Source organism: Ascaphus truei, chromosome 1, assembly GCF_040206685.1.
Source record: "Ascaphus truei isolate aAscTru1 chromosome 1, aAscTru1.hap1, whole genome shotgun sequence".
Taxonomy (NCBI): domain Eukaryota; kingdom Metazoa; phylum Chordata; class Amphibia; order Anura; family Ascaphidae; genus Ascaphus; species Ascaphus truei.
In genome coordinates this window covers 3,194,154-3,211,368 of record NC_134483.1, presented here as the reverse complement: position 1 = coordinate 3,211,368, position 17,215 = coordinate 3,194,154, and the positions used below count along the sequence as shown (strand labels likewise).

The 17,215-nt window shown below is 48.3% G+C and overlaps 1 protein-coding gene across 2 annotated transcripts in view; it reads left to right on the top strand.

Moving 5' to 3' along the window:
• Positions 1 to 17,215, top strand: part of CD72 (CD72 molecule) — a 122,195-nt gene that overhangs the window by 19,694 nt on the left and 85,286 nt on the right. For both annotated transcript variants that reach the window (XM_075575298.1, XM_075575290.1), the window contains exons 3-4: positions 12,020 to 12,109; positions 14,253 to 14,576. In XM_075575298.1, the coding sequence (XP_075431413.1) occupies positions 12,020 to 12,109; positions 14,253 to 14,576 (414 nt within the window). The remainder of the gene's footprint in view (positions 1 to 12,019; positions 12,110 to 14,252; positions 14,577 to 17,215) is intronic.

Below are 17,215 nucleotides of genomic sequence, written 5' to 3'. Positions count from 1 at the left end.
GCGTCAGGAGCGCCTACTGTGATTGGCTGAATAGGTGCAGGAGACAGGAGTGGGAAGATTTACTGATGGGGACTGGTGACGCTGTACCTGTGCGTGCAGAGCACGCTTCTCGCGCGTACATGGTGCGCGATGATGCCCCCGCGTGGGTGCAACCCTGAGACGGTACCGAAGGAGTCTGCATTAATTCTCACGCGTGACGCGTGCGTTCTGGTGGACCGGCGGCTGGTAGATGTCCCAGGTGACGGGCTGCAGGATGCGGGGAAAGTGGAGCACACGATAGTGGGCTGAGGTAAGCAGGAAGTGCGCTGAGGGTAGCGAGACTCACGGATCCTTACATCTGGTTGCCCTTGGGTCCCATGGGCCCCTGGCAGCTATAAGCCAGGGGCCAGGTATCTTATACTTTGCATGTAAAGTGACCCTTTTTTCTATTTTCCCCTTACCCCAGATTCATGAAACTTTCTGTGTAAGTTTTAGGTGGGATATGTGGGTAAGAATGCAAGGATTTTGTTTGCAGGAGTATGGGTGCCAGCAGCCCCTTAATTGTTCCCGGCGAGCAGGCATGATTTACCGGTACGTGGGTGGAATTACACCGGTGGCTGCCCCGTGTCCCCCAGACTCCTAATTTTAGAGCCCTGATATCTCAGTCCTATATGCCTTACAGACTTGAGTTTCCTCAAGGACCCCCATGTATTAAAAGATGTTTTGTGCACTTTAAACATGTATTATAAGGCTCTATGCAGACAGCCAAGGCATCTGCTTAAGGTGCCAGCAAGTCTGCATAGAGTCCGTAGTTCAAAGAGGAGACGGAATGCTGAGAGGTGTCGGGGGGCTAAGTGGACGGGGCAGGGCAGAGTGTTGACTCCAGAGAATAGAGACCCCCTGCAGGGAGGACCCCCTGGTCTGCCAGACTTAGTGGAGCCTGCCCAGTAGGTTTCAATTGGTTGACTGGGGAAAGCGTCAGAATGTCGTCGCGTTTCCCATTGGTCAGTTCATATTTCCTGACTATGGGGCATCCAGAGCCGGCTTAGCATGCTCCACATCTGATGTCAGCCTAGAGATGAGCCCCTGTTTCTATTGGCTAGTGGGATAGGGTTCCCATGCTCTGATTGGCCGCTCCTCCTACCTCCATGCTAAGGATTGCTTAGCGGAGTATATGTAAGGCGATGGCCAAGACAGAGAACCAGACCATCTAGTGACTTGTGTCGATGAAGCTAAGGCGGGCTTTTCAAAGTTGCTCTGTTCGAAATAGCAGAGCAACCGGCTTTGTTTTGAAGCTAGAAAAGCCTGCCCTGCAGAGACTAAGTCAGATGCGAGGACCAAGTTCTGAGAATTGAATGTAGCGGTCGTGGCTGGGAACTGAAGCTGAAAAGAGGACCAGGAGAACCGGGTGTATATCCCGGTCAGGGTAAGCACATCCAAGCGGGCGCCCTGCACCTAGGAAAGCCTAGATTTCCCCCCCAGACACCCAGTAAGTGTATTTTTTTTTTTTTTATAACTTCAAGTTTATTGGAATATTTTCAATATAAATAGCATCGCAATACAAATAACACGAACATTCACAGTATTACATTCATGTACGATACTGCTACATTCTCCTTCTGGAGCCACAAGAGTTCATGCGTTGCACATGGTATTTCTAAAACCAGTTGGGATATTTATGTAGGTTAAACTTGGGGGAACAACACACACAAAAAAAAAAGTAAATTAAGGCGGGGGAGGGTGGGAAGGAAGGAAGGGGATGGGGGGGGGGGGCGCGGGCACGCTGCACTGCCACTTTCCCATAGGTGGCTGGTAGATTTACTATACACCGTTTGTTTGCCGACTTCTAGGGCCGCCCAGAGTGTTCACGTGGTGTGTCCTCAACTAGGTCTCGTTGTCCGTTCCGCTTACTTTGTACGAGAATGCACTTGGAATAATCACTGCCATATCGTGGCTACCTCAACCCCCGGGATGTCTGTCTGTGCCAACCAAGGCGTCCAGACTTTTAGATATTTTTCGCCAGTGTCATTGACCAGACTCGTCAATTTCTCCATCTGGCAGATGTACCATAATCGATTCCGAATTTTTGGGATATTTGGGGTCTCTGGTTGTTTCCACATAGCTGCGATCTCGCACCTCGTTGCTGTTGCAAAATGTGCAACTAGTTTATTACCTGCTTTTGAAAGACCCTTCCATGGTCTGTTCAATAGGAACAGCCATGGATCAGGGGGAATTGTGAGGTCAAAAATCCTCTGGATCCAATGTCTAATTTCATCCCACAGGTGTGAGATCCGAGGGCAAGACCACAGCATGTGCAACAGGTCCGCCGATTCTCCGCACTGTTTGGGACACAGCGGGGAGTATCCTGTGACAAACCTTGATAATTTTAATGGGGTGAGGTACCACCTCATCAATACTTTATATGCATTCTCCTTCAAAGTAGTGCATATGGAGCTCTTGGCAGTAGCCTCTATTATAGCAGTCCAGTCGTCCTCCTCCAATTCCTCCCCAATATCTGTTTCCCATCTAAGTTGATACGTCAGTTTTTGTCGTTGCTGTGAGCTCCCAGAACCGACCACTTCTCTATAGATCTGCGATGTAAGTCCCTGTGTGTCTGTTTTCGTCAGACAGAGCTTTTCGAATGTGGTTAATGGTGGGAATGGGGAGTTTTTGGCGAAGAACGCTCGTATCTGGAGGTAGCAAAAAAATTCGGAATGTGGGATGTTTTTGTCAGATCTAATTTGTTCTAATGATTTAACTCTGTTCGGTATAGCCCCCAGATCTCTTAACCTAAGATATCCATATTTTTTCCAGGGCCCTGCGGCATTTGCCACTAGTCCCGGTGCAAAGTTAGGGTTGCCCCACAAGGGGGCCATCATAGAGCGCCTTGTGGTCAGGGTATGTTTATATTTTGTGGCCTCCCATACCGACAGTGAGTTGGCCACCGATGAGAGCGGTCGTTCAGCCCATTTAATAGCTGTTTTGGGTAACCATAACAAATTCTCTATCTCTAGTGGGGCACAAGCCCTCTTTTCCAGATCCACCCATCTTTTCCGATCGGGGTTGGTCTGCCATTGTGTGAGCTGACACAATTGCGCCGCTTTGTAGTAAGAGACCAGGCAAGGTACCGCTAGGCCTCCTGTCCGCGTGGTTTTTTTCATAATTGTCTTATTTACTCTCGGTTTTTTCCCTCCCCAGATAAATTCGGAGAGATCAGACTGAAGTGAGAGTATACAGTATCCTTCAGTCTAAGTGGCACTGGTAGAGTCTGAAACAAATATAGGATACGGGGGAGGAGATTCATCTTGACACTATGTATCCTTCCTATCCAGGAGATCTTGTAGGGCGTCCATTTTTTTAAATCTGCTTTTAGTGTCTTGATTAGTTTGGGGTAATTAGCATCATAGACGCCCCTGTAATCTTTAGTGATGTAGACCCCTAGATATTTAATATGTTTTGGTTGCCAATTGAAATTAAAGTTCAGACTCAGTAGTTTTTCAGTTTCCTTTGGGAGGCTGATATTCAGGGCCTCTGATTTGGTTTGATTTATTTTGAATCCTGATATTCTATTAAATTTATCCAACAGGTCAAATAGGTTCGGCAGGGAGGTGAGAGGCCTGGTGATTAGCAGCAGTATATCGTCTGCGTACAGGGCAATCTTATGTGATTGTGAATGCACCGTAATCCCTGAAATATCCGGGTTGTTACGGATTTGCGCAGCTAAAGGTTCCATACATAGGGCGAATAACAGGGGGGATAACGGGCACCCCTGACGTGTGCCGCTTTTAATTTGAAATAAATTAGAGGGGAAACCCTGATGTATGACCTTGGCTGTGGGGCCCGAGTATAGCGACATTATCGCCCCACTCACCCTTTCCCCAAAGCCGTATGCCCCAAGCGTCTGTTTTAAGTAGGGCCAGTCAATCCTGTCAAACGCTTTTTCCGCATCCAGACTCAACATCATAACGCTTAATTTCTGATTATTGGCTATTTCTAGCAGATCAATGATTCGTCGGGTGTTGCCGCAGCTTGTCTACCCATTATAAAGCCGACTTGATCTGGATGTATGAGTCTGGGCAGGATAAGACTTAATCTATTGGCCAGTAGTTTGGCGTATATTTTAACATCCGTATTAATTAGGGAAATTGGTCTATAACTTTTACAGTCCTGCGGATCTTTCCCAGGTTTATAGATAACTGAGATTGACGCCTGGAGCATCTGCTCCGGGAACGGGGCTCCTGCTAATACAGCATTATACATTCGGAGCAGCCATGGGGCTAGGTTCTCTGCGAACGCCTTATAATACTGCCCCGAAAACCCATCTGGCCCCGGGGCCTTTGAGGGTTTAAGGTCCGTAATGACCTGGGTAAGTTCTTCTAATGTGAAATCAGCCTCCAACCCCTCCCTGTCCTGCTCGCTCAGCCCTGTTAGGTTGGACCGTGCTAGAAAATCTTCCGTGGCCCTTGCCGTTTTGGAGTTATGTGCCACTTTCTCTCCATTATATAAATTTTCGTAGAATGATTTCAATTCCTCGACTATGCTTTTTGGGTTGGATGTGGAGGAGCCATCCTTCAGGCGCACCGCCTGTATGTTATAATTAGGCTGTCTAGTGTTTAGTTTGCGCGCTAGCATGGTATCCGGCCTGTTCGCCTTTTCGTAAAATTTCCTCCGTGACCAACTCAAAGACTTATCAGCCTGGGAGACCAATAGTAGGTTTAGTTCGATTTTGGTGTTCTTTAACTCCAATAGGACCCTCGGATCTTGCGTCATTTTGTGCCTTGATGTGAGGGAATTTAATTTGGATTGGAGGGCTGCTATCTTGTTATTACGCTCTCTCTTTCTACGGGCGGCAATACCAATTAAAGTGCCCCTTATGGTTGCCTTATGGGCCTCCCAGAGGGTGAGGTCGGAGCTCACGAACCATAATTAGTCGTGAAGAATTGATCTATCTCCTCTCCGACTGAGTCGCATATAGCTGGGATCTTAAGGAGTGACTCATTTAATTTCCAGTTTGCACCGGGTCTATCAGGGCGAATTTGGTTGCACCTCAGCTCTATAGGTGCATGGTCTGACCATGAAATATCATGGATCAAAGCCTGGGCGACCAAGGGAACCAGTCTACTAGAAATGAAGAAGTAGTCGATTCTGCTATAGACGTCGTGGGGGTGGGAGTAAAAAGTATAGTTTTTTTCAGTGGGGTGAAGTTCCCTCCAGATATCTACTAGCTGGGCTTTCTTGAGACCTGATTTTAGGGTGTCAATCACTTTCTTGCGACCGTTTCTAGCGATTCCCGATCTATCTAGCTTGGGGTTCATAGTCAGGTTGAAGTCTCCCGCTAGGATTATCTGACCTTTGGCTACCTGCGTCAGTTTCTGAAAAAAATCCTTGATAAATTCATGTCCTTGCTCACCCGGGGCATACACCGAGGCTATTGTCAATGGCTGTTCTTGTATTGAACCCACTACTATTAAGTATCTGCCTTCCTTGTCTCTCCTAATCGTGTCCAGTGTGAATGGAACCCTGTTGTGGAAGATAACTCCGACCCCTCTTTTTTTTTCTGCAGCGGACGCCCAATAGAACTGTGTGAATTGTCTATCTAGGAATTTGGGTACACTGTTACGGCTAAAATGTGTTTCCTGTATTAGGAGGATGTCGGCCTGTTTTGCCTTAAAATCTGTAAAGGCGACTTTTCTTTTCGTAGGGTTGTTAAATCCCTTTACGTTTATAGATATAAAATTCAGCGCCATATAGTTAGGTTGGTGTCTGGGATCTGCGTAGAGATGTTATGGTTCTGAGGCGGTCCAAATCTGGGCCTCCTATTATTATGAGTGTGATCTGTGATAGGTATGTGCCCCTGGGTTGGCCTTGCCCTGCTCTGATGGTAGGCCCGCAGCCCCAAGGATAGGGAAGGGGGGGAGGAGAGGGGGAAGGAGAGGGGGAAGAACTGGGTAAACAAAAAGAAAAAGGGAAGAGCCTTGTCTGGGCTGATCCAGAGTCGGCTCTTATGCCCTGTTTGTCGGACCGCCGACTGGCACCCGTCAATCGGGAGTGCCAGTCTTTGTGGGCATGTCCTCTGTAGGGCGTGTTGGCTCCCATGGACTACCTCCATGAGATACCTTGTGAGGCGCCGGCGAAGACCAAAGGTGTCTCGCACCGACATTGAACTTTGTGTGTGTATTGCGGCATCACATAACATTCTTTATTACAACTTCAAAAAGTAAAACAATAACTATAGACTTAGCGTAATTCAGCTTCGGCTCCACGGACACATCCCGGCGCTCGGGGGCCTCCCCGGACCGACGTCTCCCCACTCCCGAAGTTAATGCCTCTGTGGGATTCTGCGTTGGGGGCTTACGTATCCTCGCTTGCCCCATCCGTAGATCTCATGCGGAGTGGGGGCCTGTGTCTTGGTCACGGAGCGGACCACCGAAATGGGACCCCATCGAGGGTGCCCCCGAGCACCCCGATACCCCGCCAGCCGACCGCCGTGAGCGATTCCTGACCCTAAAGTAGACAAAGTGCATTAATCAATAGTCATCATGTAGAGTCTAAGTCAATTAGGTTGAACAAACAAACCTGGGTCAAACATGAACCCAGCAATAACCTTTCTCTCTTGAGCCTGTAATGTCATCCCTTCAAGATGTATATGTGTCAGCCTGGCCTTGGCGGGAGCACCCCTATGGCGGCGCTTCTTTCTCTCCCCCAACTGCTCTCCCCCCAGCCTAGGGCGTATTGCCCAACTCCCCCTGCTTACTGTTAGTACAACTCGTGGGGGGGGGTGGAGGGGGGGGTGGAGGGAGGGGGGGGGTGGAGGGAGGGGGGTGGAGGGGGGGTGGGGGGCAGGGAGGGGGGTGGAGGGGTTAGGGGCAAAAGGTAGGGTGGTGCAGAGGAGGGGAAATGATGTGGGGGGGGTGGTGAGGGGAGAGGGAGGGGAAGGGATAAATGGGGGGGGGTTAAGGGGGGGGGGGAGGGGAGAGGGGGGGGAGAGGAAGGAGAGAAAAAGCGGGGGGGAGAAGGCCAAGGGCAAGATGAGATAACGAGGGAGAGGCGGCAAGAGGAGGGGGGGGGGGCCGCGAGGGGGAGAGCGGCACGGGCAAGCATTTCCAAACCCTTCTGATGCGTCGCCAATGCAGGGCTCTGAGGCTCGCCCCGGGTTCTCAGGGGAGCTAGCCCCTCACTGCCGCCGCCCCCCGCACCGGCATCCAGCTCCGTTTCCCCCACCTCCCCCCAGGTCCAGTGTCCCTCACTCCGCGTCCGATACCCCCTGACCCGGAAGTCCCCTCTATGGCCGGAAGTGCCCGAGCGCCAGGGAGTACTGGTGATGACGTCGCGGTGTGTGCCGGGCTGGAGCTCCTCCCTCCTCCCGTTCGCGCCTTTAAGCTGCTTTCCCGCTCTCATCTTCACTGCCTGTCGGAGAAGAAGGGATCCGGCGTCTCCTAGCTGCAGTACTCGGAGAAGACCACCAGGGGGGGACATCGCAGGAGTACCCATGGCCGGCCATTTTGACACGAGGGAGGGAGACATGCATCAGGTCCCTTTAAGAGCTCTACCAGTCCGGCGGAGCTGTGCAGAACTCGTGGTTTCACGGGGTTTCCTCCAGCGCGGCTCCCACTCTGTTCCAGGACGTCGACGGGGTCGGATCAGCCTCGGATTCCAGGTGAGGTGGATGAGAGGGGCCAGGGCTGGGGGGGTTTTGCTGTAGTCCCAGCTTCTTGAGGAAGCTGTTGCCGTCCTCGGCCCTCCGTAGGGTATTCGCCACACCGTTCTTCACCACTAGCAGGGCAAAGGGGAACAGCCATCTGTACCTGACCCCCCTGTCCTGCAGGATTTTAGTTACCGGTCCCAGGCTACGTCGTCTCAGGAGGGTAGCCGGGGATAGATCCTGAAAGATCTGAAGCCTGACACCCTCATACTCCATGGACCTGGCCTCCCTGGCCATCCGGCAAACTGCATCTTTTATTTTATAAAAATGAAAGCGAACTATGATATCCCGAGGGGGGACTCCTGCCTGTGGTCTTGAACGGAGGGCTCTATGGCACCTATCAAGGTGTAAGTCCTGGGCAGATTTATCAGGCAGTATGTGCTCCAGCCACTGTTGAACGAATTCCTCAGCGTCTGTTACTGTCTCAGGCACCCCACGGATACGGACATTATTTCGTCTGTCCCGGTTTTCGGTGTCCTCTTGTTTGTCTGAGAGGTCACGGATCTTATTCTGTAACTGGGCTACTATTTTGTTTGTCTGTTGGATGGCCTTTGTGTTAGCGTCCATTTTGGTCTCTAGGGACCCGGTCCTCTCCCCCAGTCCATCGAGGTCCCTCCGCAGATTCCACAGCTCTTTGTTAAAGAACTGTTTCATCTCTGCACAGAGCTCCCTGAAGTCTTTTCTCGTTACTGGTTCATTGTCATCCGCTCTTGCAGCCGGCCTGGCAACCTCAGCCTCTGCCGCCATCCCTGCTGTAGGGGGATCAGGGCTGTCTCCTGCTGCAGGGGTTTTTTTATTGAAATAAGTCGTGACCGAGGGGTCTTTCTGCTTTGCTTTTCCCCGTGCCGGCATCACCAGGTATTCCCCTACTTGAATTCACTGGACTGATTCGTGGGGGGTCACTTTGATTGCCGCTTTTAATAGATTATTGTGCCGATGCGAGCAGAGCTAGAAACCTAAGCTTCCATCTACTCTGGCTTCGCGCATGCGCCTCTCCAGTAAGTGTATTTTTAACTGTTTCTTGTGTAATTCTTCTTTTTGTACGTGGGTTTATCAATATAAACACAATTTGTTTTACCACCTTGTTTTGCCTAATGTATGATCTCGGTAATATATAAGTGGTGGTAAAAGTTCCTGGTCTCCCGTGACAGGCTTTTTTTCTGGTGGCAGAGGTGGGATAATTAAGATTTGATCCTGTGGGGGTTTGTAGTAGCTCATAGATTGTAAGCTCTCAAAACAAGTAGTACACGTACGCATGATTTACACAGGGCAGGAGAAAGTACACTGTTCTTTGTCTTTGAAGTTTAGTGCCCAAAGGGGAAGATGTCTCAGCAGTCAGGATGCTATCAGTCCTGGGATCACCAGAGAGTTGTGACCTGGTGTGAGGGGTACGGACTACTGATGGACTGTCGGGATAAAGCTCAGCTCGAGGAGGATCTGGACCACAACGAAGCCAGCATAGCTTCTCCCCTGGACATGGGGGCAACAGTGGCTACTCCAGCCCAGGACATAACACTGAATATCGAGGAAATTGCAGAGGCAACAGAGGACGAGAGCGAGGATGAGCCTGTGGTCCCTCTTGAAGTAGCCCCACTGGCTACTGCTGCCCCTGCTGTGGATATTATGGCTATCATTACAGCCATGGCTGTCTGGGTCACGTTTGAACAAAAGTTGCAGCTGATCGCGGCTGCCCAAGGTGGTCAGATGTCCCATCCCCATCGGGACCCTGACCAGCCCCGACCCCCAAAGGTGTCTTACCACAGCTTTGCCAAGTTTGTGGATAGCACCGATGATATCGACGGCTTTTGAAAGTTTTCGAGGACCAATGCGGACGGTTCCATATCCCAGCCCGGGACCAGGTCCTGCACTTGTGACCCCTGCTTAGAGTCCTGAAGGCTTTCCAAGCAGTCCCAACAGGGGACAGCCAAGACTACAACCACGTAAAGGTGATTTTACTTTACCGATATGCCCTAAATCCAGAGGCTTACCGGGGTCTGTTCTGATCTGGGGAAAAGACTAACCGGGACACTCACCTGGAATACGTTAGCCCGGCTAACCCTGCATGGTACCCAGTGGATCGAAGGGTGGAATGCCACCAAGTACCGGGGACTGCTGGACCTCATATTCCAGGAGCAATTTCTGCAGAAATGTCTGCCCGAGGTCAGAGAATGGGTAGTTGACAACAAGCGAGGACTACCATTCATCCCAAGACGTGGGTACTCAGCTTAAACCTCCTGCCCAAATGCTCTTCACACTTCTGACATCCTCTGTGGCTTTCATGTCCGATGTCTGAGTAGACACAGGGGCACCATCTTGGTAGCCCAGTGACTCAGGACATAGGACCTGAAAGTCCAGCTCATATACTGTGCACAAAGCATATATGTATTTTAAAACACACTGTTTAATAAACTATATATTTTATACTTTTCTAAGTCTGGTTATGCAGAATATAATAAGAAGTTTGCACTTTATTCCTACAGCCATATTCCCCACACAATTTAACCGGGCTTAGACTTTAAAAATCCTCACAACCTTATTCATGGTTGGAGTAATGCCAGAACCCCTATATGGGATTCAGGGGGACATGGGCATTAACTGGGCATCTCCCCTTAGTCTAGGGACTCCTTTACCATTCAGGGATACCTCACATCCCCTATCCTCCATTTACCTCCCTGGTCTGTGCTGAAGCAGGGAATCCTAGCAGTGAGTCGCGCTTGTGTTTTCAAAGGGAGATATTGCCGGGACAATGTGCCTACATGTGTCCGAGAATCAGGCATGATTCCCGGGTACATTTATGGGGGAACTGACAACTCCGGACCCCAACCTCCTAGGCACATTATATCAATGGATCCTCCGCAACCCCCCCCTCCCCACCCCCCCCCCCCTTGAAACTCATACCTTATCAATCCCTGCTCGCTGGGACGCCCGGAAACTCATACCCCAGCAATCCCTGCTCACTGGCACTCCCAGAAAGGGAAAAACACAAAAAAAACTTTTATGTCATACAATACATTGGCATGATACACTGTTACTGGGCCAAGAGCTAACTCTCTGGGACCCTTATACACGGATCAGGGGTAACCAAAATGGGCTTAACCTTTGAGAGGCTAGTTACCCGCTCCCGTCACAATGCCAATATATCTGTCTGAAACAAGGGGAGATCAGTTTGTAGTATAACAGTGATCTAATAGAGGGAGAAGAAACTAACAAAGACACTATAGGAAGAAAGCTGAAATCATGTATCTCTAAAAGTAATAGGTTTACTGCACAATCTCCGAAGCCTTATGCCTTAACGCCCCTTAGTAAACATGGACCTTGGAGAGTAAGATAATAGCGACATTACTTTACACTTTGTGGCATATTTTCAAAGCTCCGATGTCTCCGTTCTGTGCGACCTGAGCCGGAAAGCCCTTTCCCGACCTCGTTGCTTTGAGAGTGCGCCCCGGTGTCTGAGACTCACTTAAGGTCATTTTTGGGGATAGCCCAATATCACTGGACATCTGACTTTAGGGAGTAGCGTGTGAAAAATTGTGATAATTATATTTAAATGTTCCTTTGCATGTGCCTCAAAATAAATATTTAGCAGGAACTATTGCTGCGTTTAATGCCTCTTGTTTTGCTCAGGTGATGTATAATACCTTTAGTGAAAGGTTGATTAAGGAAATTAGCAACACTTATAGAGATCAATAGAAGCAAAGGTGTACAGCTCATTTCAAGCCCATTCTGGGACACTCAGTTATTATAACTTTAAGGGCCTCTGAACTTGCTTGGTGTTCAAGATTCCGATCCCAATTCCACCATTAATACTCTGCTGTGAGAATGAGTGAAGTTAGAACTTCTTATACTCTGTAAAGTCTCTGGCTTGGGTCTCCTGACCACCAGCGGTCCCCAAAGATGTTACAACCCCACGTTGGGGAGCTCTTTCCTGTAGCTGTGCATTTTATATTAGTATTGAAAGCTGGTTTTGATATTGGTCCAATATTTGTCAATTAAATGCTATATGTTCCTGTGTATATAAATATATTGAGGACTGGGGAAAAGTGCACATTGGGTGGTCCTTAAAAATTAAAGCAACTGTGATATGGTCCGTAATATGGAAAGTTTGAGAACACATGTATTACTGAACATTACGGGCTGAGCAAACTGTTCTGTTTATACAGAGAACACAATTCAAATATTTTGTGTTTTGAAAAAAGTGTAGTTTACTGAGGTTGTTTTAATAAGATGTAACGATGAATCTCTGTGCACAATCTCTTGTCTTGTAGCCCACTGAAGTTTCATTGTCTTGTAGCCCACTGAAGTTTCATGCTCTTACTGTCTGTTTTCTCACTTGTTTAGGATTTCAGAACTGGACTCCTCACCATACTCTCGTAACACTGGGGGTTTGTCTTATTTTGCTTGTGACCAGCATTGGAATGTCGGTGAAATGTAAGTGGTACTGTAACTGGTACTGGTACTGTAACGGGTACTGGTAATGTAACTGGTACTGTAACGGGTACTGGTACTGTAACGGGTACTGTAACTGGTACTGTAACGGGTACTGGTAATGTAAGTGGTACTGTAACTGGTACTGGTACTGTAACGGGTACTGGTAATGTAAGTGGTACTGTAACTGGTACTGTAACGGGTACTGGTACTGTAAGTGGTACTGTAACTGGTACTGTAACGGGTACTGGTAATGTAACTGGTACTGTAACGGGTACTGGTAATGTAACTGGTACTGTAAGTGGTACTGATACTGTAAGTGCTACTGGTATTGATACTTAAGTGGTACTGTAAGTGGTACTGATACTGTAACTGGTACTGTAAGTGGTACTGATACTGTAACTGGTACTGTAACTGGTACTGTAAGTGGTACTGATACTGTAACTGGTACTGTAAGTGATACTGTAACTGGTAATGATACTGATACTGATACTGTAACTGGCACTGTAACTTAACTGGTACTGTAAGTGGTACTGTAAATGGTACTGTAAGTGGTACTGTAAGTGGTACTGTAAATGGTACTGTAAGTGGTACTGTAAGTGGTACTGTAACTGGTACTGTAAGTGGTACTGTAAGTGGTACTGTAAATGGTACTGTAACTGGTACTGTAACTGGTACTGATACTGATACTGATACTGTAACTGGCACTGTAACTTAACTGGTACTGTAACTGGTACTGTAAGTGGTACTGTAACTGACTCCTTGGGTTTTTATACCTTTCATTTAATCTGTGGCACTACATTACTTTGGCCGGTCTTATAGAGTGATTTAAATGTCTTTGTACTATGTTGACATAAAAATTATTCTAAATGTATTAAACATTGGAAAGAAACGCCATACTGTATATTAAAAAAAGATGTGTACAATATTTATGTTTATAAAGCAGAAAGCAAGACGGACTTCCTCAAATACATTAAGTGCTTTCCAATAAAAAGTGGAACATTTTAGGCCATATTTATTAAGCAGCCTCCTGCTATAGGACACCTGACTGTGTCTCATGGAAGTAGGTTACCGTGTAGCACAAAAACTAGTGGAACCACCACACATTAACGTCCTTCTGTGCTGCCGTGGATCCCTGTGCTGCCGGGGATCCCTTTGCAGCCGGGGATCCCTGTGCTGCTGGGGATCCCTTTGCAGCCGGGGATCCCTGTGCTGCTGGGGATCCCTGTGCTGCTGGGGATCCCTGTGCTGCTGGGGATCCCTGTGCAGCCGGGGATCCCTGTGCTACTGGGATCACTGTGCTACCGGGATCACTGTGCTACCGGGGATCACTGTGCTGCTGGGAATCACTGTGCTGCCGGGGATCCCTGTGCTGCTGGGGATCACTGTGTGCCGAGGATCCCTGTGCTACTGGGATCACTGTGCTACCGGGGATCACTGTGCTGCTGGGAATCACTGTGCTGCCGGGGATCCCTGTGCTGCTGGGGATCACTGTGCTACCGGGATCACTGTGCTGCTGGGAATCACTGTGCTGCCGGGGATCCCTGTGCTGCCGGGGATCCCTGTGCGGCCGAGGATCCCTGTGCAGCCGAGGATCCCTGTGCGGCCGGGGATCCCTGTTCTGCCAGGAATCACTGTGTGCCAGGGATCACTGTGCTGCTGGGGATCCCTGTGCTGCCGGGGATCACTGTGCTGCCGGGGATCCCTGTGCTGCCGGGGATCCCTGTGCGGCTGAGGATCCCTGTGCGGCCGGGGATCCCTGTTCTGCCAGGAATCACTGTGTGCCAGGGATCACTGTGCTGATGGGGATTCCTGGGCTGCCGGGATCCCTGTGTGCCGGGGATCACATTGTGTCGGGGATCACTGTGTGCCAGGGATCACTGTGTGCCGGGGATCACAGTGTATAAGTGGCCTAACATTAGAATACAACTTGCAAAGTATGGAGCTATAGTAATAGCCCCAAAATTAAACAAATGAGGAAGAGCAAAAGATTTGTTATCAGTAATGTTTGTATGGTTTGCTGAGGTGGAAGAAGGGATGTAAGAGGGGGACACAAAGTCAATTCTCTGTTTACATTAAATAACCATCGCCAAGTATTTGTCCTTGTCATAGGCTGGGGATTTACAGGCACATTTCCATGTTACAGATATCCAGGTTTCCAGAGAATTACAGCAATTATCCACAGATCACATCACCCAGAACAGCAGCCTGGCTCAAAGTATCCAGAGCAGAGAGGACCTGCTGAGGGAGAGCGACATGCGCCGGCAGCAAAGCAAACAGGAGGTTGAGAAAGTGTTACAGGAGCTCAATAGATACAATGACACCCTACAGCAATACAAACAGACCCTAAAGGAGTCCGAAGAGAAACAGAATGTTCTGCAAAAAGTGCTGAACGATACCAAAGCGGAGAAGCAAAATACCGAGCAGGAGCTGAAGAAAACCCAAGCAAGTCTTCATCAGCTTAATAAAGGTACTCTCTTCCATCTGTGGGAGAAAATAAGTGTATAGCCCTACTCTGGAAATGTGTGCTAAATATGTGCCATGATACTAGAAAATGAAACGATTGTGTCGGGAAGTACAGTTAAAGCATGTATAATGTAACCCGCTGTGGCTATTGGTGGTGGCCAAAATAGTCCTGTGACCGGCTATACTGGATATACAGGCGTTAAAGCCTTAATGACCTTTATATCGTAGCACACTTATTGCAGGTGCTAAGTGGCCAGGGCGGGGTGGAGTACTGGGTCTGCGGTTCAGCTCCGGAGACGCCCTGCACATCTATACTAGGAATAACATTTTAATTTAAAATATTTTTATTTACGGCGACATTATCGCAGAGAGGTCCCGCCTCTCACCTGTCTCCCCTACAATCTATCCTAAACGCTGCTGCCAGAATCCCTCTACTCTTTCCTAGATCTGTCTCAGCATCTCCCCTCATGAAATCCCTCTCCTGGCTTCCGATCAAATCCCGCATCTCACATTCCATTCTTCTCCTCACTTTTAAAGCTTTACACTCTTCTGCCCCTCCTTACATCTCAGCCCTAATTTCTCGTTATGCACCATCCAGACTCTTGCGTTCTTCTCAAGGATGTCTTCTTTCTACCCCCATTGTATCTAAAGCCCTCTCCCGCATTAAACCTTTTTCACTGACTGCCCCACACCTCTGGAATGCCCTTCCCCTCAGTACCCGACTAGCACCCTCTCTATCCACCTTTAAGACCCACCTTAAGACACACTTGCTTAAAGAAGCATATGAATAGCACTGTGGATATTCTGAACACATGATACATAAAGCTTGGACCCCTGCAGATCCACCTTTAAGACCCACCTTAAGACACATCTGCTTAAAGAAGCATATGAATAGCACTGTGGATATTCTGAACACATGATACATAAAGCTTGGACCCCTGCAGATCCACCTTTAAGACTCACCTTAAGACACATCTGCTTAAAGAAGCATAAGAATAGCACTGTGGATATTCTGAACACATGATACATAAAGCTTGGACCCCTGCAGACGCACTTACCAGAACTCCCTCCTACTGTCTCTGTACGTTCTCCCTACCTACCAATTAGACTGTAAGCTCCTCGGGGCAGGGACTCCTCTTCCGAAATGTTACTTTTATGTCTGAAGCACTTATTCCCATGATCTGTTATTTATATTATCTGTTATTTATTTGATCACCACGTGTATTACTACTGTGAAGCGCTATGTACATTAATGGCACTATATAAATAAAGACGAACAATACAATAGAGGGAGGCGGATCTCTCTGCTGCAGACAGATCTCGCCGGATGAGCCCTTCTCGGAGGGCAGGTCATCTTGGCGCCGGCAACTCGCCATGTTTGCTAATGTTGCTCTCACTGGTATTCGGGCCTTTCTGCATACCGTGAGAGCACACAGCAAAAACATGGCAAGTTCAAAATCTTGCCCAAAATTTATTTTCGGCGCTTACTGCATGAGGCCCTTAATGTTTAGTGAATCCCTTGGGAAATTTGACTCAGCCGCTGCCTTTGTGGGCTTCCTTCATGATCTTATTAACTCTGATAATGATTTATGCTCTTCTATCAATCTCTAACATTAAAAAAAACCTGCTGTAATATGATTATATTAAATAACTGGCTAAATATTATCAATGAAGGAATAAAAATCTGCAGAAGGGGAACATACTTCCATCAAGGCTGAGACAGAGTTTACTGAATTCATCTCCCATGGAAATCCCATGGACATTATGGCTCTATCATTAGGGGAGGGATTTTATATAGGCCTATAAGGAATCTGTTGGATACCTAAGATGGTCACTGTAAGAGATGTGTTCAGAGGTATGCAATGGAGACTGTTTTAAGGTGAAATTAAAATAAGGCTTTATTGCGCCTGTTGCTTTAAACACAGCAAACATGTAAATCAGCAAACAAAATCTGCTCCACTCTGGAATATATATACACTTTTGATCCAGCTCTCTAACTGCATGCTTAGCCCAGCGATTCACCAGCCCAAACCATAGAGACCTTCATATACTTAGATAGACATAGATAATAGTCTTAAAAGAAAAGTCTTATCTGTTAGCTGGGTTGCTGTAGGGGAAGGCTTCTTTGTTCTCCTGGTGTCCACACCCATCTGTGATAAGGCAATGTCAGGATCCAGGTATAGAAGTATTATCCCCTGTGTCTTGTTGTCAGCTTGCAGTCTCTTTTGGCAGGCTCAAAATGTCTGTCTCCTTGTTCAGCCCAGTTGTGGACTAAGGAGGCTCTCTTCCTGTCTCAGAGGCAGGCTTTTTCTAACCCCTGTAATCAGCCGGGTGGTGTTAGTTAATTGCCTACCAGCAATTAACCACCACACTGCTGGTTTAGAGGCACATTTCTCAACAGGGATAAGTCCCCTGTTACATACCTCCCCTGTTTGTGGGAAGCTCGGGCTTACCACGGCCAAAGCCCATCCTTCCACTCTCATTCGAGATCTTTCTGTGACTTGAATGAGAGTGGATAGAGGAAGAGAACCCTCAGTCCCGCTGGGATTGGAGCCCTTTATCCAGTTTATTCGTGTCTCCTCCCGAAGGTGCTTGAGATCAGCACTCCTCAGTTGCTCGAGGAGGACTTTTTCCACGAATAGC